At 52.6% G+C, this 20,600-nt stretch overlaps 3 protein-coding genes across 37 annotated transcripts; 1 reads left to right on the top strand and 2 right to left on the bottom strand.

The window, feature by feature from the left end:
- Positions 1 to 869: 869 nt before the first annotated feature.
- Positions 870 to 9,545, top strand: LOC120650646. Its single transcript, XM_039927844.1, has 3 exons — positions 870 to 1,076; positions 1,165 to 1,370; positions 9,031 to 9,545. The coding sequence occupies exons 1-3, from the start codon at positions 984 to 986 to the stop codon at positions 9,278 to 9,280; spliced, it is 549 nt and encodes a 182-aa protein (XP_039783778.1). The 5' UTR covers positions 870 to 983; the 3' UTR covers positions 9,281 to 9,545.
- Positions 9,546 to 9,608: 63 nt separating this feature from the next.
- Positions 9,609 to 11,310, bottom strand: LOC120650645 (dof zinc finger protein 2-like). The gene is made up of 2 exons (XM_039927843.1): positions 10,728 to 11,310; positions 9,609 to 10,625 (listed from the first exon to the last, which is right to left on the bottom strand). Exons 1-2 carry the CDS (start codon positions 10,830 to 10,832, stop codon positions 9,972 to 9,974), a joined length of 759 nt encoding a protein of 252 aa, XP_039783777.1. The 5' UTR covers positions 10,833 to 11,310; the 3' UTR covers positions 9,609 to 9,971.
- Positions 11,311 to 14,313: 3,003 nt separating this feature from the next.
- Positions 14,314 to 19,354, bottom strand: LOC120650644. Of its 35 annotated transcripts, none has more exons than XM_039927828.1 (9): positions 18,693 to 19,345; positions 18,429 to 18,594; positions 17,029 to 17,769; positions 16,714 to 16,754; positions 16,598 to 16,626; positions 15,606 to 16,161; positions 15,170 to 15,278; positions 14,667 to 14,755; positions 14,314 to 14,582 (listed from the first exon to the last, which is right to left on the bottom strand). In XM_039927828.1, exons 1-3 carry the CDS (start codon positions 19,177 to 19,179, stop codon positions 17,385 to 17,387), a joined length of 1,038 nt encoding a protein of 345 aa, XP_039783762.1. In that variant the 5' UTR covers positions 19,180 to 19,345; the 3' UTR covers positions 14,314 to 14,582; positions 14,667 to 14,755; positions 15,170 to 15,278; positions 15,606 to 16,161; positions 16,598 to 16,626; positions 16,714 to 16,754; positions 17,029 to 17,384. The 35 variants fall into 35 exon arrangements, 18 of the variants coding, with proteins under 18 accessions (XP_039783762.1, XP_039783767.1, XP_039783770.1 ...); XM_039927833.1 differs by having other exon boundaries at positions 15,606 to 15,692; XR_005665741.1 differs by having other exon boundaries at positions 15,606 to 16,626; positions 16,714 to 17,229; positions 17,697 to 17,780; positions 18,458 to 18,534; positions 18,693 to 19,348.
- Between the last annotated feature and the right edge of the window lie 1,246 nt (positions 19,355 to 20,600).

Raw genomic sequence — 20,600 nt, 5'->3', positions numbered from 1 at the left:
CGCTAATTCCGAACGAAAAGAGAATTCAAATTCAAAAAACGAAATTTCGGTGAATTCCGACCGAAATTTCGGTGAATTCGACCGGAAAATGATGTCCGTTGTGATTTTCGTACTGTTTCGGAGGTCAAATGAAAAACTTTTGAATACCAACTTTGTTCAGTTTTTCGATATCTACAACTTTTGTTTCAGGAACTTTTTCATTTGAGCAATGGTTTGAAAGTTATTTAATTATTTCAAAAACTACCAATTAAAAGTCTTGTCATTTCATGTGACAACTTCCATTTTCTCTCTTAGGTCTCAACTAGACTTTTATTATTCTTGTTATTGCGGATATGCCTATTAAATTTTAGGGACATTGGTTGATCCAATTGAAAGTTGTTTTAAATCCAGGACAAACATGATTTGAATTGGTTATCAATTCATGTGACAGTGTTTGAATTTTTTTATTCAATTTGTATAGAGAATTCCTAAAATATAATTTGTATAGAGCGAGGAGGGGTCTGGAGAAATGCCAAGCTGCGTCGGATACTAAAAAGCTATAAATTCTACATTATTAGACTACAAATAACCTTATTTTTCAACTAAAATGCAATTTTAGCCTAGCAAATGATCTTAGATTTGAGTGTGTTCTAGTCCTATTTGCTCAGAAGAACACCTAATTTTTTATCATATTTTTTTCGAATTTTTTATAAATATTTTTGAATTTTGAAATTTGAAAACGAAAAATACAAAAAATACCGAAATTTTTCTTCCCGGTAACTAGCGAAAACGAAAAAAACACCGAAATTTCGGCGAAATTCGACCGAAAGGTGGAAGCCTGCGCCGAACGCCCACGACCAGATCATACGCCAGGCAACTAGCCAAAGCGCCCACGGCCCACGACAAGACGCGCTTCGCACATCTGAAATCCCGGGACCAACCAAAAAGCCTTTCCCCCCGGCGCTTCCGCTGACCGCGGCGCCGCAGCGCCGACCGCACACCCCATGGCCGGCTCCACCGCGGTGCTGGCCGCCATCCTGCTCGTCGACCTCGCCGCCTTCGGCCTCGCCATCGGCGCCGTGCAGAGCCGCCCCTCGGTACATTCCCTCTTCCTTCCATGGCTGCGTTTCTTGCTTTCCTTTTCTGATCCCGCCGCCGCCGCCGCCGCTCTTCTCCCTGTTGCAGGCGAGGCTGGAGACGGACGAGCGGAAGGACTGGACATACTGCGCGTACCGCCCGGACGCGGCCACGGCGCTGGGCGGCGTCGCGCTGGCGCTGCTGCTCGTGGGCCAGGCGGTGGCCGCGTTCGCCAGCCGGTGCTTCTGCTGCGGCGCCGCGCTGCGGCCCGGCGGCGCCCGGGCCTGCGCGCTCGTCCTCTTCCTCTCCTCCTGGTACTACTACTACTTCCCCGCCGATCCGAATCTCCTCTCCCCTGCTCGGGCTCGCCACCTTGACCTTGACTTCCCACGTGAGGCTGACACGGTGGGCCCGGGCGCCGATTCCTTTTGTTTGGTGGTGCTTTCTTGGTTTGTTTATAAGCAGCGTCGCGCAAATTTAGCGATTAGCATGGGAATCTTAGCTATCCGTGTCGAGCTACCAAAAAGTAAATAGAAAGCGTGTTAGATCAACGACTCAACCCAATGTCGCTTGGCAGAAATATTGACTATTATTGAGGCTTGCTGGAAATCTCATGTGGTTGATGCGATTTGCTCACTCGGAAATGGTCGTTCCATGTGCGGTGAAATAATCTTTGAGATCTACTAGCGTACAAGCAATTCAATGAGTAGTGATCTGATTGTGCACATTCTTGTTCGCATGTAGACCATTCTGTGCTTAAATTGCTAGAGATCCAGCATATTGTACAAGCAATTTGATGAGTAGTGATCTGATTGCGCACATGCTTGTTCACATGTAGTGAATTATGAAATTTCTGTGCTTAAGCTGCTAGTACTATTTTAGTATCAAGAGAGCTGCCCTTTCTTGTCGCAAAGCCTCCTAAGATGTTCAAACAGTTCTTTTAGACTAGAAGAGTTTCCTAGATTTCTAGTTGGACAATGTGTTATTTGATTCTTTCATAAACTCATAACATTCATCAACCAGAAAGGTTAACAAATGAATTTTACAGACAAAAGGTACAATACTTTCGAAGTTGTAAATTCTTTATAATGCTAAGGAAAAAGCTTTATGGTATCCCACTGATCTCGATCATGAAAAAATGTATTTCACAAGCTTTGAGCATTTGCACATGTGGACAAAATGAAGAGATCATGGATAATGTCAGTGACAATAAGAATTAAGAAAGACCACCAAACTTAGTTGCTAGCTTCTGAGTTTTGTTGAAAGAAAGATAGGCCTGGTCAATGTCATATTGGTTAAGGACATGCTCATTCAATGAATCAATGATTAGTATTCGGTATGCCTGACTACATGGTTTGATTTGTGGGGTCTGGGGTTTATCTCTTGGGAGTATTATGAGACTGATCTAGTGAAATAGCCAGTTTCTTAAGTTTACTTGATAAAAGTGTAGGAGAGGAAATAATTGATGTATCTCTCCAAACCCTAGATGGGTGGGTATATATAGACCTATACATGGGCCTCTAGATGGGCCTCTATACACATGGGCTCAATATACTCCAACACCCCCCCGCAGTCTGAACTACCAACGCAGCGGTGTTCAGGACTGGACAACAAGAAAGCTGACACCCCCCGCAGTCTGAACTATCGACGCAGCGGTGTTCAAGACTGGACAAGAAGAGAGTACAAATAGAGTACAAAGGGCAAATACCCCCCGCAGCCACAACTAGCCACCGGCTACGTTGAGGCTGGATCGAAACTCCGAGAAGGTCGAGGAGGGCAGCCCCTTGGTGAAGATGTCAGCAAACTGGGAGGTAGTCGGGACATGGAGTACCCGAACATCGCCGATTGCGACTCTGTCGCGCACGAAGTGTATGTCGATCTCCACATGCTTCGTCCGCTGATGCTGGACGGGGTTGGTGAAGAGATACACGGCGTTGACGTTGTCGCAGTAGACGAGCGTGCTCTTGGCGAGCGGGCTGTGGAGCTCCGCCAAGAGCTGTCGTAGCCAGGACGCCTCCGCTACGCCGTTAGCGACAGCTCGGTACTCGGCCTCGGCACTGGAGCGAGAGACAACTGGCTGCCGCTTGGACGACCAGGAGACCAGGTTGCCGCCCAGGAAGACGGCGTAGCCGGAAGTTGAGCGACGAGTGTCCGGGCAGCCAGCCCAGTCAGCGTCGGTGTAGACCACCAGCTCCGTAGAGGACGAGCGGTGAAGCACCAGACCGAGGTCCACAGTGCCACGGACGTACCGGAGGAGACGCTTCAGCGCAACAAGGTGTGACTCCCGGGGATCATGCATATGGAGACAGACCTGCTGAACAGCGTAGGTGAGGTCCGGCCTGGTGAAGGTGAGGTACTGCAAAGCGCCGGCCAGACTCCGGTAGGCAGTAGGATCAGCCACCGGATCACCCAGATCAGCAGACAGCTACGCCTGAGTGTCGACTGGAGTGGAGCAGGGCTTGCAATCAGTCATCCCAGCCCGCTCCAGAATATCGAGGGCGTACTGCCGCTGGTGAAGGAGAAGACCAGACGGGCAAGGCTCAACAGTGACGCCCAAGAAGTGGTGGAGCTGACAGAGATCCTTCATAGCGAACTCCTGCTGCAGAGAGGAGATGACACTCTGAAGCAACTGCTGACTGGATGCTGTGAGCACAATGTCATCGACATACAGCAGCAGATATGCCGTCTCATCCCCACGGCGGTAAATGAAGAGAGACGTGTCAGACTTGGCCTCGGTGAACCCCAGTGTCAGCAAGAACGTGGCGAACCGAGAGTACCAAGCCCGTGGAGCCTGCTTCAGTCCATAGAGAGACTTGTTGAGCCGGCAGACCATATCCGGACGACTCGAGTCCACAAATCCCGCAGGCTGAGAGCAGTAAACAGTCTCTGACAAGGTGCCGTGAAGAAACGCATTCTTTACGTCCAGCTGGTGCACAGGCCAAGTGCGCGAGAGCGCAAGCGAGAGGACCGTGCGCACCGTAGCGGGCTTCATGACCGGGCTGAAGGTCTCAGCATAGTCCACACCAGGCCGTTGAGTGAACCCCCGGAGAACCCAGCGAGTGTGCCGTCAGCCCGACGCTTATGCGTCCAGATCCACTTGCCAGTCACCACATTGCAACCAGACGGACGCGGCACGAGGTCCCACGTCTGGTTGGCAAGAAGAGCCGCGTACTCCTCTTCCATCGCCCGACGCCAGTGAGGATCCGCCAAGGCGTCGCGGACAGAGGAGGGTACCGGAGAGAGTCGCGGACTGGGACGCCATCCGCCGAATCACCATGGGATGGATATGCCGAGGATCCCGATGGATGACCGGCGGGTGGTACACCTCCGGCTCGGCTCGCGAGGGAGCCGGAAGAGGTGGTGGCGGCGACGGCTCCGGTGTCGGCATCGCAGGAGCCTCCGGAGCAGGAGGCGGCGCCAGTGTCGACGCTGAACGACGCCGGTACACCTGCACCGGTTCAGCGTACCGCTGCGGCGCCGGGTTCGGCGCCGAGCGACGCCGGTACACCTGCACCGGCTGAGCGTACCGCTCAGGTGCAGGGGAAGGCACCGGGGCCGCGCGTGGCGCAGCGGGAGACACCGGGTCCGTGCGCGGCACGACCAGAGGTCCGGGGGCCGCGCGTGGCGCGACCGCGGGCACCGGGGCCGCGCTCGGCGCAGAAAGGATCACCGGAAGCGGTGCCGGTGCGCCGGGAAAACCTGCAGGAAAAGGACAGACAGGTAACGGTGGCTGAACCACCGCGTCAGTCGGAAACAGAGACGCCAGCTCGGGATCAGAAGAAGGTGTGGAGGAGGTGGAGTAGGGGAAATCCGACTCGTCGAAGACGACGTGTCGTGAGATCAGAACGCGACGAGAGGTGAGGTCAAAGCATCAGTACCCCTTGTGGTCAGGGGAGTACCCGAGGAACACACAACGAGTCGAGCGGGGCGCCAGCTTGTGAGAAGCGGTGGCGGAGGTGTTAGGGTAACACGCACACCCGAAGACCCGAAGGTGGTCGTAGCGTGGAGGGGTACCGAAAAGAGCGTGGTGTGGAGTGGGAGCAGGAGAAGCAGTGGACGGAAGGCGGTTGAGCAGGTAGGTGGCGGTGTGGAGGCTCTCAGCCCAGAAGCGCGGGTGGAGAGAAGCCTGGATCAGAAGGGTGCGCACGACGTCGTTCGTCGTGCAAATCATCCGCTTAGCCTTGCTGTTCTGAGGAGAGGTATACGGACAAGACATACGCAGCTGAACACCCCGAGACAGGAAGAAGGAACGGGAGGTGGAGTTATCGAACTCACGCCCGTTGTCACACTGGACGGCCTTAACGGTGAGGCCGAACTGAGTGGACACCCAGGCAAAGAAGTGGAGGAGGGTGGGGAAGGTCTCAGACTTGGCGCGCAAAGGGAAAGTCCAAGAGTAATGAGAAAAATCGTCAACAATGACCAGATAATATTTATAGCCAGACATGCTGAGTACAGGAGATGTCCACAGATCACAGTGAATGAGATCAAAAGCATGCGCAGCATGCGAAGAAGAAAAAGAAAACAGAAGTCTAACTTGACGACCTAACTGGCACGCATGACAGAGGTGCTCAGCAGGAGCCCTAGTACATGGAACATCGGTACTACGGCTGAGCTGAGCCAAAATGTGGCGGCTGGGGTGACCAAGCCGGCGGTGCCAGGTGGTGGAAGAAGGCGTCACGGCAAAAGCAGTAGACGAAGAAGCCGAAGGCGAGGCAGCGGAAACAGGAAGCCGAAGAGTGTAAAGGGGCCCCGGGCTGTCACATCGGAGGAGCGGACGCCGAGAAGCCGAATCCTTCACAGTAAGACCAGAAGAGTCAAATTCGATAGAACAGGAGTTGTCAGCAGTAAACTGGCGAATAGAAAGAAGGTTGTGAACCATTTGAGGAGCAACAAGAACATTAGGAAGACGAGGAGCGGAACCCACGGCGGTGACAGGAAGGCAAGACCCATCACCAACCATGATAGAGGAAGGACACGCGGGATGTGGGGGTCGGACAGAAGAGAGAATACCAGCATCTGGAGTGGTGTGGAACGAGGCAGCCGAGTCGGCGATCCACTCAGTGCTGGCCGGCGGCGTCAGTCCCAAGGTACTGAAGGACTGCGCCAGTGCGGCCTGGTCCCACCCCCCAGGCCAGGTCGGCTGCTGGCTGGGCTGAGCGGGCGGAGTCCAGGATGGCGCGAAGAGAGGAGCAGCGCCAGCGAACATGGCCGTCGGCTGGAGCTGAGGACGAGGCCCCCCTCCCGGACCCTGGAACGGCCACATCGAGATGCGCCCTGACCATGGGTTGCTGAAGGATGGCCAGGGCGTACCTCCAGGGGCAGGGGCAGGAGCGGGAGCCGGTGTCGGCGCGCCCCGACGCCCCCCACCGGTACTGGTACCCCCAGAAGCAGGACCACCGGTGCCACCACCGCCACTATTTCTCCCTCACCGGTGACGTCCACGGCCCCCCTCCTCCGGTCTGCCCGGCGGGAGCAGCACCGAGCAGGGAGGTGGCAGGAGTAGCGGAGGACGTCGGTGGAGCAGCAACGAGCGCGGAGGGGGTGGGCGAGGACGATCCGGGCGCGAGACCCCTGGTGATCTCCTTGAGGGCGAGGTCGTCCCGGACCTGCAGGAAGGTGGGGAAGGGCCTCTGACGGGCGATCCAGCCCCTCAGGTGGTCGTAGGTGCTGCTCAGGCCCCGCAGGACATTGAGCACCAAGACCCGATCGGACACTGGATCCCTGAGGTCGTGAAGAGCATCGGCCATGCTCTTCATCCGCCGGCAGTACTCACCGACGGAGAGGTCCCCCTGCTCGAAGGTGCGGAAGGTGGCGTCAAGCTGGAGGGCGCGGTACGCCGAGGAACTGGCCCTCGAGCGCCACCCAGGCCTGCCGTGCGGTACCGCCGTGGACCCTGACGAGGTCCTGAAGATCCAGGGAGATGGTCCCGAAGATCCAGGACATGGCGACGCTGTCGAGGCGCAGCCACGCCACGTCCCGCGCCTCGATCGGCAAGTCGACGAGTACGTGGTCGTCGAGGGCGTAGCGGCGGAGGGCAAGCAGAACCTGGTCCCGCTAGCGGCCGTAGGAGGAGGGCGCGGGGTCGAGGAGGACGGAGACCAGAGCCCTGATGTTCTGGACCCCGGCGGCCTGGAGGTGGAGCTGGGCGACCATGGGGTCGGTCGGGTCGTACCGGGCTCCAGATCCAGCGGGCGGCGCCTGGCGTGAGGAAGAGGCGCCTGGCTCGGTGTCGACGGGCAGCTGGCCGGAGGAAGCGCTCCGCCTCGGCGACCCGGACAGCGGAGGCGTCGGCCGCGGCGCGCTCGCGCTCCCAGGTGAGGGCAGCCACGCGGACCCGCTCCTGGGCCGCCGAAGCCTCCGACTTGGCATCCGAGAGCGGCGTCGGCGGCAGAGAGCGGCGCATCCGCAGGAGACATTTCGAGCCCGGTCCACGTGGCATCAGGCGCGGCGTCGGCGGCGGGCTGCTTGCCCGCAGCGACAGCAGCGCGGTGGGCCACGGCGACGGCGGCGGGATCCTGCAGCACCTGCGCCGCGGCCTGCAGGGCGGTCGGATCGACGCCCGCGGCCTGCAGCAGCTGCGCCGCAGCCCGCAGGACGGCCGGATCGACGACGGCGGCGCGTTGGGCAGCAGCGCGGGCGCTCTGGGCGTCGGCCACAGTTGCATTAGCGTCGGCCGTGGGCCGCTACTGCACTTGCAGCGTCTGCTGCAGGGGAGGCGGCAGCTGAGCGGCGGCGCTCAGTGCCTGCTGCAGGGGAGGCTGCAACTGGGCGGCGCTCCCCCCGCGCCCGCAGGCCCCCCGCGCCTGCACCCCCGGGATCCGCGGCGGCGCCATCCTGTGGTGGCTGGGAGGAGACCAGGGCGGCGGCCGGCGGCTGGGAGGAGACTAGGGCGGCGGCCGGTCGGGGCCCGGCGCCCGCGCCCGCGCCAGCCGCTGCAGCGGCGGCGGCGACGGGCTGCAAGGCAGCCACGAGCCGGATCTGCGGCCAGGAGGCCGCGGCTCCCCAGGCAGAGGATGCGGCGGCGCCAGCAGGTCTCAGCGTCTGCTGCGCGGCAGCAGAGGAAGATGAGGGGACGAGAGGGAAGGAGGAAGGGGAGAAGAGGGGCGGCGCCGGCGGCCGGCCATGGTTGCCGGCAGCGGCGGCGGCTGGGTAGGAGGAGAGGAAAAGAAACTAGGCTGATACCATGTAGGAGAGGAAATAATTGATGTATCCCTCCAAACTCTAGATGGGTGGGTATATATAGACCTATACATGGGCCTCTAAATGGGCCTCTATACACATGGGCTCAATATACTCCAACAAAAAGATGCGGGGTAGTAAAATTCATGTCACCTATCTGCCAGCATGAGCTCCAAATTCAGTCTGTGTTGACACTGCATCAACATTTGTTCATTTTTCCCAGTGTTGTTTGCCTTTCTGTTACCCAAGAATTGAGATGGTCAAGTACTGACCAGTCAGGCAGGCATGCGGTGTTGTTCGCATGGTGATGTTGAAGTATATGTATCCCATTGTAGATATCCATGTCCTCGATATTGCACATGTCAGGTTGATGCCGTCATGTTGGTATGGAACTTATTTAGCTGATCAGTTTTGTGTAATGGGAATGCATTAGGCTAGGATTGCATACATCTCTTTTTTCGCGACCGTGCCTGGGCATGTATTTCATTAAGAGGAGGATGAAAAGATCACCAATACAAGAGTGAGTTTAGGCCAAGAAACCCAGACTCACTAGAACACTTAAGATTAATTTTACAAAGCCAACGACCGGCGACCAGAAGCTACAACAAAGGTGCTAATCAGCTTAAACCCTGGATTGCATACATCTCATGATGGATCGGGAACAAAGAATGTAACCGATGGAAGTTTGTGCTGGCCTTCTGACATTTTTAGCCAAACTATATTTCCTAAACACCATTGGATAGTAATCATACAAGTAACCAGGACACTCAACTTTTTTTGACTTGTCCTACACAGGGTGACATTCATCATCGCTGAGGCGTGCCTGCTGGCTGGTCTGGTGCAGTCCGCCTACCACACTGGCTACCGGAAGGTGTTCTTCGAGAACCCGCCTGACTGCTCGACGGTGCGGAGGGGCACGTTGGTAGCTGGCGCGGCGTTCGCGCTGTTCACCTGCGCGCTCACCTCGGCCTACTACTACTGCTTCTCCAAGGCGCGGGTCAACTTCCACCGCCGGGAAGCCACCATCGGCATGACCCCGTTGTGACTGTCTGCTACAAATACAATGGTTTATTGATTTGCCACAGAAAAAAAATGTAAACGCGCACCAGTTGTGTTGCAGTAACAGTTTTGATAGCAATGATTTGTGTTGAAGCTTTTGCACATAGTGTGTATTTGTTTCCAGCTGGTAGCTGAGTTGTCCATGTATGAGATTTACTGTGACTGCCAGTGCCATGGTTTCTTTGTGTCCAGTGGTTTTTACTAGCTGTATAATCTCATGGAAAATGTTTGAATTGTATTATCCACATGAATAGCTTAGAGTTTTCACTTATCGTTGAATTGGTTGATAAATTGACCCACAATGGACAAATGCATAGGACCATGAAAATATTTTTAAATATACTTCATGAAAATAAGGCTACAGCCTTTTTAGGCTGAGGTTACAGTTGTGCACTTATCCAAAACTCGGTGAAAGCTACCTTGCAAGTAAAATGATTAGCAATATTACGTGCACAAAAACTAGCGATATTAGCAAGCACGTAGTTTCAACTAAGAACATATAATACGTGCACAAAAACTAGCGAAAAAAACATGCCGATGAGCGTAAGTAGTGTGTATTACGTTTGTAGTACACGCATACATATATACGTATATATGTAGGTACAAGGTACTAACAGTAACATATGCTCACTGATACAAGCACTACTAGTAGTCTACTGGAGTAGCACGCATAGTACTTAGCAAGCCCCGTCCAGGCCGGGCATGTCATCTTGCTGCCATTCGCCCCAGTACTGCAACGCGCCGCAGTTGGCCTCCGCTGCCGCCGCCGCCGCCGCCGCCGCCGCTCCTCCGAGTGCGCTGACATCGCCAGGTCCCTGCGGCGGCGCCGTGGCGGCGGCCATTTGCTGCCACGCGCTCAGGTCGATTGCGTAGCCGCCCCCGCCCACGGCCGCGGCGCCCGGCTGGAAGTGGACCAGCTGCCGCAGGAGGTCCGGGAACGTATCGGCGGCGCCGCCCTGCATCGTCGCCGCGGCCGCGGCGGAGGCAGACGCTTTCGCGGAGGCGGGGCCCCCCTTACTGCCGCCGCGCCTGTTCTTGCGGTCGCCGCCGACGGGCACGTCGCGGAGCGTGCCGCCCTCGGTCCAGTGGCGCCGGCACGCCTTGCAGAGGTACCGCGGCTGCGCGCGGCTGTAGTTGTTGTAGTAGCAGAACTTGGTGTTGCCGGACTGGCAGCGCGGGCACTGCCGCGGCGGCGGGCGCGGCAGCGGCGGGTGGCCCCCCGCGCCCGCGTTCCGGGCGCCCTGCCTCGGCGCGACGGCGGCGGCACTCGCCGCGTCCACGGCCACACTTGCCGGCACGGTGATGCCACCGGCCGCACAGTATCCCTGTCCCTGAGAAGAAGAAGAACACGCCGCGAGTCATCTCATGAGCATAGTTTCATTCCATGAAGGATGAATTACATCAGACAGTGTATGTGTATATACTGTATATACCATGGCAAGGGGGGGAGGAGGAGGCGGCGGCGGCCTAGCAGGGATCAGGTAAGAGAGGTGCGACGAAGCGGAAGAGGAAGGAGAGGCCGGAAAGGAAGAGCGCATGGTTGGCCGGGCGCCGCGGCGACGGCCAGGGCAGCTTGTTGCCGGCGGCGGGGCGGAGGGCGGCGGCGTCGTAGTCGGACGGGGCGCGCTGGCTGCGGTGGGAGGAGTGCCACTGTGACGCTCCGCGCATGTCGGTGCCGGGCCGGTCAGCCGCCACCGCGCACGACTCCTCCTCCAGCTCCCTTCCCCCTCGTCACTCTCGCCACAAATTAAATCCGCAGCTCTGCAGCTTAGCAATCTCTCTCGAGCGTGTGACTGCTACGAGCCTACGATCAGTGATGTAGCTTCGAGCTAGTACCTAGAATGGATGAAGCGCGCACAGCTCAGGACTTGAGGCGAAGGCTGCGAGCCATGGAGGCGTCTGAGTGCTCGACCTGGTGGTGCTTTTATAGGCGATCGATCGAGCGCGCTGCGCGCGACGCCGCCGCCGCGAGCGCGAACGAAGGTTCCTCCTTCTGTTCGGTGAGATAATTGGCTTGCTTAGCTGATTGCTTGCTTCCTTAAGGGTTAAGGTCATAGTGGAGCGCGCAGAGACCAGAGCCAGCGCGAGCCGACGTGGACTGCCGCTGCTAGCTAGCCTGCTACACAGAGCTGCGGCCCTGCTGTCTCCTAGGCTCCTAGCTATGGGCACACCAAAGGCCATCCACGCTTTTTGCCTGGTACACGTGCCGCGCCGCGGCGGCGGCGGCGTCCGCTCCATTGCCTCGGCCGCGAGTATTTCTCGTGCCGCGAAAGGCGCTGCTGGCCGTCGAGCCTGTGGCGGAGTAGGCCGTAGGCGGCCGGCTGCTCGGCGCCGCGAGCTAGCACTAGCAGCGCCCCGATCACCGCGCGTTTCCTTGCGGTCGAAGAAGAGAAGGGCGACGGCATGGGGGATGCGGAATGCTACCAGTGTCCACTGCGCAAGTTAAGCCACGGCACGCGCGTGTATAGTTTACTCCGGTGGTGGCCGGCGACGGCGACAGGAACCGGCGAGGAGTGGCTGGCCGGCGCGCCAAAGTGCGCGCTTTTTAGGCCCCCCCAGCTCCTCACGACTGAGTAGGATGAAAACTACGGCGAGCTTGTCTTGTCGCGAGCTGGCTGCTGGCTGGCGGGCTGGTTTGGCTAGCGCCGCTGCTCCTCGTCGTCGCAAGTCGTCCACCTAACCTAAGCTTGTGTCTTGACCGGCGGTCGCTGTTGAATGGTTAGTTGCCTTGCAAGCAGACGAGTGCAGTGCGCGCGCCACTGCGCGCGTAAACTGTTCGCTTGATTCCGTTTGGCAATATGTTTTAGTTTGGATTGAATAAATTGAGTTTTAGTGGAGTAATCCGAAGTGGATAGTATATGTATGTGTTGTACAGAGCTATGTAGAAGAACTTGAATCTATACATAATTTTAGCTTTATGTGATCTACCAGAATGGCTATAGCCTACAGTATGATATCACGCGAAAAACTTTCTAAAAATCCGTTCATATGGCCCTATTTTGTTTCTAAATTAGAGGAACACAAGAACACAGTGGTGGAAACAGTTATTGTAATATGAAGCCTGTAAAATATGGTACACTAAAGAGCAAACCAAGATGAGAAACTATGTCCTGGCCTCCTGGGAACAAAATGCTTACTTTTTTTTTTGAGGGCAGAACAAAATGCTTACTTACTAAAGGCTGGATCTTCTTGTATGAGACTCCATGGTAATGCACATTTACTTCACTAAAATGATGACTACATTGCAAAAATAATGACAATTTCATTAGCTCCAGAATAGAATTTGACAATATAGTCTGTATATTCTGTATTTCTCATGTAGAATTTGTACTGCAAAAAAAGAATCTTTACTACAAAAAAGACATCAAGCCACTTGCAAGCCTCTAAATCATTTGTGCTGAGCTCCTTTTATCAGTACAAAGAAAGGCAAGCTCAGTTTGATCATGAAGCACCAAGGTAACTTAGAAACATGCATAGGACATTGAACTTAGCACTATGGTGCCAGTACTGAACATAGTATAGACGTACAGTCTAAGATTGATTACGCTGAAAGTTGTAGCAAGTTTATTCGAACAAATAGTTGTAGCATGCCACTGAAAGTGAAGGCAGGAGGTGAGTCTCCAGGTACAGCTTTTCCATAATCTCCAGGAAGCTCGCAAGTCTCTCCCATGGCCGTGGCCAGCCACGCCCGGCTCCCCACCTCGCCTCCACGAATCACTCCGCGTCACCTCCGCAATGTGCCATCTCAGACGGCCGTGGCAATGAACTGGAGGAGTGCCATCGAGTTCGTCATCGTCGTCGAACCCGTCTGATCTGAAGTCTGAACCCGGTCGCCGCCGAAGCTCCTGCCGCCTGGTGCTCTTCTCCTTCCCTGCAAGCTTCCTCGTAAGAGCAAATAACACAGCAAACCTGCAGCTGCACGGCGGCTACTTTTCCCCAACTCCAAATCGCCAGCAATCAGCTCCTCCTGCCCCTCCCTCCTCCCTCCAATCGGCAACCACCTAATCCAAGCAGCCCGTAGCGATCTATCTCCCTGCACAATTCAGCAATACATTCCCTCTCTTCCCTGTTCGTCTTCTTCGCCGAAGCCTTAATCCATGTCCACAGGAGGTGCATCACATGTACCGCGAGTGTGAGCAGCCGTACGCACGGGTGGGAGGAGATGAGGGAGGCGCGGCGGCGCGGATGGCACGGCGCGGCCGCACCGCTCGCGCCGAGGAGTACCAGCGCGTGGCGGCCCGGTGGCCTGCGGTTACCCGGCGAGAGGCGCGGCAGCGCGGTGGGTCGACGCGGCTGCCTGGCAGGCAGCTCGCCGCGGTGCGGCAGCGCGGACAGCACGGCGTGGCCGCGCCGCTCGCCCCGAGGAGGAGCGCGCGGGTCGACGCGGCTGCCTTGCAGGCAGCTCGCCACGGTGCGGCAGCAGGGACAGCACGGCGTGGCCGCGCCGCTCGCCCCGAGGAGGAGCGCGGCGGCGCCCGGTGACCCGGGAGGAGCCGCGGCGGCGAGGTTCAGCGCGGCTGCTCGGCGGGCAGCGTAGCTGCGGCTCCTCCTCCTCCGTTCTCCTACTCCGCGGCGGCCCTGCGGGTAGCGCCGCGGCACGCCGCCGGACGGCGCGTGGGTGCGCGCCGCGTATCGGAGCCGCGGTTGGCGGTCGCATCTACAGGCCACGCATCAAGCCGCCGACCGACGGGGCTGCAGCTACTGGCTGCCGGTCGCTAGCCTCCGCCGCGTGGTGGGGGCGTCCGGCGGAGCGCCGTCTCGATAGTTTTTTTTTTGAGCAGGCCGTCTCGATAGGTGGCGAGGAAGAAAGCTCTCCACGGGGGAGATATTTATCGGAATAGTAACACAAGGGTGGAGTGAATGTGCACCGTAGATCTATCATCGGATGGAGCAAATCTTTTTGGCCGACGTGGATGCCCTGAGCTGCCGCCGACCGTCGGGGCATTGACATATAGAAACGAGTACTTTGCGCGCGCCTTGGCGCGCCCTCATTTAGTCATTTTATTTTTTTATAAGATATATGCAAATATTAGGAGCATTTATGTATAATAAACATCTTAATCTACAACAGTATGGACTTTTGTGGAGGTCTATATATACACAATGTTGTAACGGGTAGCATTCGCTCCTTTCCGCTACAAATCTAAATTCCAGCAAAATATTTTATTGCTGATCAATATATAGTTACATAATAATTGGTCCTAAACATTGTCTTGCTCCTGGCGTAACTATGCTACAAAGGGGATGCAATCTTCAATTGCCGCAAAGGATGCACTGGATGTGTTCTCCTGCACATCATTTAGTTTTGTAAATATGAGTTATCAATTCAGCTGATGCTAATGAACAGGAATTTGAATAGGTTCGGCTCTTACCTAGACACAAGCGGTTATTTTAGTAATATAATCATAATATCATTAGCTCTACAAAGTCATATCTGTAGACTTGAGAGGTGCAACAATTTCTGAAAGAAACATAGGAAGTAAATAACCATCCATCATTAGCATTTGATTAAATCTGCAAGATAGACGAGGGAGAAGGGTTGAGAATTAATGGCAAAAAAAAAACTGAAGGGAGCAAATGGGCGCCTAAATTCCGTAGTCTGAAATATCGCTGAGATTTGTTAATGCGGCAAACAAATAATTGCAGGAGCAGCTGCTTGTGACTACTATATTACAATGACAAATGGAAAAGCTTGTTAAGACCAAAATATAATTCAAACGGAAGTCATTATCAAGCCTTCTCTTCGATGCCAACGGATGCAAACACCACCAAAGCATACAAGGACATTACCTAATCGACCTGTGCTGATTATTTTCAATGTGCAACTATGTATCCTTAACAACAAAGTATATGTGAAACAAATGCTTTTATTTACCTCAAATCGAGCCATGTATGCATTTGCTCCCATGAGTCCCTTGTCATTCCATTTTCATTGCCATGATCATTCGATGACGCTTCAGGTATTACAAAGAAAAGGGACCAAGCTGTATCACTAAAGAAATTTCAGTTAGACATTGTAGATGTTTATTAGCACATAATCTGTCACCTTAAATTGAGGTTTAGTATATCATATTAATTAATCTATTAAAACAACTAAATCCTCCAAATTCACATGGCACTATGACGTTTATAGGAGACTATAATCAGTGAAGAGGCAATGTTTATTAAGATTAATAACCTCAACTAACATTGACATGTTTTGTAAGTGGTATTAAGTTCATTCTTGTTCTACACTATTACTATAGAGCTTTGTTGGAGTAGCGCAGCTAGAGGATGAGCTTTTATAGACAACAATCGGACAGAGAATTTACCTTCTTGGTTGTTTGGTGAAGATCCACTTATCTTGTAGCATAGTGTCGTTAGAAGAGCATTGTTGAAACATGCTTCACAAACTGCATCTATGGTGATATATTATCCCCACAATTACAGTTTGAATATTTTGCAAATGGGAAGATAAAAAGCGAATGACTCTAACTGTGATCATAAATGGTCTTAAAAAACTATGATCATAAGTCAGTTAATATTTGTTAACCTTTGTAATTGGCACGTAGAAAAGGTTGATTATATTTGGCAAATGTAACAATAATACTGGTAGCATTTTCAATGGACATATGATTATCCAACCTTTTAGGAAGGAGTTGATAAATTGCAGTAAACTAACGACAGGAAAAAAGGTTGCAATATGATATTGCCATGATCAGCAGAAATTATCGGAAACCACAATTCACTTATGCGTAAAAATATAATGTATAAGATAAGCTTGATTTAAGCCTGTAAGAACTAGCCGGTTTGACCATAAGCAAAACATATTGCTTTCGTTCTCTGAAATATAATTGGAATTGTGGGCTCGACTGTTTCATAGTACACCTGTTCATCCCATAAGGTAGACAATTAAAATTAAATGATGATTGTTGAGAATATACACTATGCACAATAATGCAGAAACACCAAATGTGACTAAGAAAATTGATACTATGGACTTCAACTCTAACCAGATAAGCCTTTCATCAATCAAGGAGCATACTTGGGCATCAAGTTGAAATATTTGTGGCACCAGAGAACTGCAGGGGCTCAAATGCCTCAGATTTAAGAGAGAAAAATGTTGTTTATGAGTCACAGCAACATGCATAAGAGAGAGCACTTTGGAGAGAAGCAGGCCTGAGGAATGCAGGCATGTTGTCTACTCGGACAATAGTGAATAAAGAATCACTCAGCTTCACGATGGTTTGCCCATTTCTTATGATTAGCTCATTATGACTTTTCATTATCTAGGTTCTCATCGCAAGGTGTAGTAAAACATTACCTCGGTAAAATTGTTTCCTTGAAAGCCACCTAATATTGTACTAGGATTAATAGGTGAATGAAAAGTGCTCAATCATGTCTCTTCAGAAGTGTGATGCTGAAATATAAAGGGCGTACCTAGTGCCGTAGGCTTCCCGCACTATGCGGGGTCTGTGATGCTGAAATATAGAAGATAAGTATTTAGACATAATCGTGGCAACCAACTCGAAAACCCAATAAGTATCATGATAATCAGTATTCATTGTGATATACTGCATGTGCCTTTGTGAATAGTACAACTTAAGTACCAAGTTAAATATAGTCATGCATTATAGAATCCATGCTCTGATAAGTAGAATATTCAAATTCAATTCAATTTTCAATTTTGGTGAAGCTGCTAAAAAATTATCTGAAAGCATGGATTGATAGGACACTTCAACATTAGATACTTACCTAAAAAAAATTTAGCATGGTCCACCCCCGAACCATCATATTTTTTTAGGATCCAGCTGGAAATACTGCAGCATTAAGCATTGAAACAAGCACTTGTACAGTGGTTTGTACAAACCATATTAGACAACACAGGAATATATTCTTGAGAAACCAAGCTAATTGTAGTGCAGAAAATATACTGTAGGTACTGTAGACTATCACCTGCAAAACATTTTGAGTGGCAGTCTGTACTGAGTGACTAAGCAAATATCAGCAAGGGCCATGTTGACGCAGAATAATTTGCACGTAGATCGTCAATCTTTACAATTACAATAAACATGAGAACCATATGGCATGCAGTCCCAAAATTCACGTTATCATGCAAAATTCCTAGCTTTTCTGGATCTGGAATAGTAATTCATATTGCTATCATTTACTATCGAAGAAGCTGCAAACCCATCAGATGCAGAAGTCGCTAACATAAGCTGTATTAAGAACATCAATTGACGACATAATGGCCTTTTCAGAATATTCATCTTCGATGGAAAATAGGGCAATTGGACAAATAAGACAGAGTTAAGACAATCGCAGAAAAAGAGCTGTTCTACATGGCAGGAAATAAGCAAATACAATTTATAATAGGCACTCACTTTATTGGACACAAATAAAGTTACAAGAGTTGAAAATACCTGATCAATCCTAAAAAATGGTGCAACATGGCTGTCAAAATATTTTTTCTCATCAGCAGCTCGACTTCTAGGGCTAATCCAAAGCTGACAAAAGAGATGGAATTAAATTCATAACAGCTTGATTAAATCATACATAAAGTTTACAACTCATTGCTAATTTACATTTGAACTCTTGAATTCTGAATTATGTCAATGTAATATTTACAAATATTAAGCATGTTAAACCCTGGCATAAATTTACAAATGTTAAACCCCAGACTTTAACTGAGACTCTTAATAAGGGGTAGTAGCTTTGAATTACCAGATCCTTACATGTATTGCAGGAAAATAATTTACTTATTTATGTGCCATCAGTGGCACATCTTGGAAAAAATAACTATCAGGAAAAGAACAAGGTCACTTCCTTGCAGTAATCTATGAATGCATTTGCCGTGATCGTACTCGAGTCAAGTGTATTAAAGGATGGACCTTGGATACCTCAGCATATGGATGGTTTCTAATTATAGTAGCACTTCTAAAAAGTCAATTTCCACTTGGAAGCAGTTCCATTTTTTTTTGTTGCCAATTCCCTTTCTCTCCTAGCCAATACATGGTCAATGCATTGGAAAAATAACAATGCCATCAGGCCTAGTAGATCTTCTGCTGAGAGAGTAAATCTGCCTAAACACCACGTGGGACCAAACTTTATAAATTGGAGTCCAATGCTATGCATAAAAAAGGGACACTGCTTACTACAAATAAATATGGAGCCAGTTGCGAACCTGCAAATCAATCAGCTTGAGCTTCTTGAGATTTCTACATGACATCAATGATATGCACTGTCTGGAGCTTGCAATTCCTAAAATGAATCCCTTTAAATAACAAATACAACACGCATGACAAGAGCTTTGAGGGAAAGCTAGAGAGCGAAACAAGAGATGGTCAGAGAACAGTAGCTAGAAATGCCAATCTTGGCTGTCGTGGGGAAAAGAAACAAGAAGGCTGGGACCAACGAACCTTGGCAATGATCACATGACTGATGAGGTGACGGAGCTCCTACTCGAGCCGTGCCATGGCGAGCTACATGGCGATGCGTGTGCACGCGCCGCTGGCCCCCGGCGCGCGAGATGCTCGACGGGGATATCGACCACAATAAGGCCGACCGCCCAGCCGCGTCTAGGCGTCGGTCGTTGGGCTCCAGCTGAGGGCTTCTCGCGGAGCTCACATGCAGAGGTGGCCGCGCTGGCCGGGAAGGGATCAGGCAGAGAGGCAAGGATAGGGGGAATGGAGGTTGACGGGCCAGGAGGGGCGGAGTAGGAGAGGAGGAGAAGGAGGCGAGGGGACGGGCCCTGCGCCATCGAGGAGGGGCACTACATCTCATGGAGAGGAGGAAAAATGGCCAGTGTTGGCCGTTGTCCTCATCGGCAGGCGAAGGAGCTCCGCGCCGCGAGGGTGACCTCGGCGCCGGCGACTGGGTGAAGGGGAAGAAGCACGAGAGGCACATCGGGTGAACGCCGCGCGCAGCGTCAGGGACGGCATCGAGCTCGGCGGCAACGCCGGCGTAGACGAAGACGAGGCTGCAGGGCGGCGCGGCGCGTCCGCCGGGATCATCGAGGATTGCAGAGGTAGTAGATATTTAGAGAGCACCGACGGGAAGGCTAATACAGGCCGCCGGCAGGAGCCGAGAAGCTTCCGGCCAATGTGCTGGCGACACAGAGGACCTGGGAGGGGAGGGCGGGGAGGCATCGGCGGGGGGCGCTGGAGCGACGGATGGCAATCGAGCGGACAAATTTTTTTTCGCTGTCGTGGCCACATCGAGAGCTCACCGAGCGGTGCGCAAATGATATATAGAAATGCGCGTGGCTGCCTTTTAGCATGCTCGCTCTCGCCACAGCTCGGAGCCAACGCAGGCAGCGTAGGATCGGTGCCCGCTCGTCGTCACAAAGTTCGGCCAAGCTGTGACAGCCCGTGGCCAGTTGGGCCGGGCTGAATTCGAGTTACAGCACGTCTACTGTAGCGCGAAAAAATACTGTAGCTCCGGTGCAGTATTCCCAGTTTAGTCCATACGAAAACCGAACGCGAGCAAGACCAGCTTAAATAGCCGGATCGCGGGAAGCTAATAATTCCGACTGCAGCTTTTTGCGCGAAGCGAGGACGAAAGCGCAAGAGAGTTATTTAGCAGGTGTGGTTTACTCAAAATGTAGAGTAGATCTTAGCCGTTATCCCGGGCCGGGTCGTTACAGGGGTATCAGAGCCATACTCTCGCGGTTTCACGCCACGTACGGGCAGAAATGCGCGTACATGAGCACGTCGACGCGTGGGAACACAGATGCCAACAGCATATGGACGGACACACATGGGCTGCTGGCAGTGAACCCACGGGCGTGGCACATGGGATCGTAGCACTAGACGTATGGGACGTGGCCCAAGAGAGGGGATCCTACTCCTTTGTCCCGTATGGGTAAGCTGGTTCGATGTCTCGACGAGGACGTCGAGTCCTCAACGGGGGGTGACTGTGACAGCCCGTGGCCAGTTGGGCCGGGCTGAATTCGAGTTACTGTAGCACGTCTACTGTAGCGCGAAAAAATACTGTAGCTCCGGCGTGGTGTTTCCAGTTTAGTCACATACGGGAAACCGAACGCGAGCAAGACCAGCTTAAATAGCCGGATCGCGGGAAGCTAATAATTCCGGCTGCAGCCTTTTGCGCGAAGCGAGGACGAAAGTGCAAGAGAGTTATTTAGCAGATGTGGTTTACTCAAAATGTAGAGTAGATCTTAGCCGTTATCCCGGGCCGAGTCGTTACACAGGCTAAGCCAAGTTGGGCTGTGGGGTTCATCGCGACACTGTACATGGTCGACACGTCTCGTCCCTCTCCCCTTTATCTTTGTTCCCTCTATGGAGTTGTTTCTCTTTCTCTTTCCCTGC

Source organism: Panicum virgatum, chromosome 9K, assembly GCF_016808335.1.
Source record: "Panicum virgatum strain AP13 chromosome 9K, P.virgatum_v5, whole genome shotgun sequence".
Classification (NCBI taxonomy): domain Eukaryota; kingdom Viridiplantae; phylum Streptophyta; class Magnoliopsida; order Poales; family Poaceae; genus Panicum; species Panicum virgatum.
Note: the sequence above shows the minus strand (reverse complement) of the source record. Positions and strands in the feature narration are given on the sequence as shown.

Coding starts and splice junctions, on each gene's coding strand:
- LOC120650644 (XM_039927831.1), bottom strand. CDS start 19,179: ATGTGCCTCTCGTGCTTCTTCCCCTTCACCCAGTCGCCGGCGCCGAGG. Junction 18,595..18,692: donor GTCATGTGATCATTGCCAAG/GTTCGTTGGTCC, acceptor TTCGCTCTCTAG/CTTTCCCTCAAAGCTCTTGT. Junction 17,770..18,428: donor TGGCTCCATATTTATTTGTA/GTAAGCAGTGTC, acceptor GCTTTGGATTAG/CCCTAGAAGTCGAGCTGCTG.
- LOC120650646 (XM_039927844.1), top strand. CDS start 984: ATGGCCGGCTCCACCGCGGTGCTGGCCGCCATCCTGCTCGTCGACCTC. Junction 1,077..1,164: donor CCGTGCAGAGCCGCCCCTCG/GTACATTCCCTC, acceptor TCCCTGTTGCAG/GCGAGGCTGGAGACGGACGA. Junction 1,371..9,030: donor GTCCTCTTCCTCTCCTCCTG/GTACTACTACTA, acceptor TGTCCTACACAG/GGTGACATTCATCATCGCTG.
- LOC120650645 (XM_039927843.1), bottom strand. CDS start 10,832: ATGCGCTCTTCCTTTCCGGCCTCTCCTTCCTCTTCCGCTTCGTCGCAC. Junction 10,626..10,727: donor CTCCTCCCCCCCTTGCCATG/GTATATACAGTA, acceptor TCTTCTTCTCAG/GGACAGGGATACTGTGCGGC.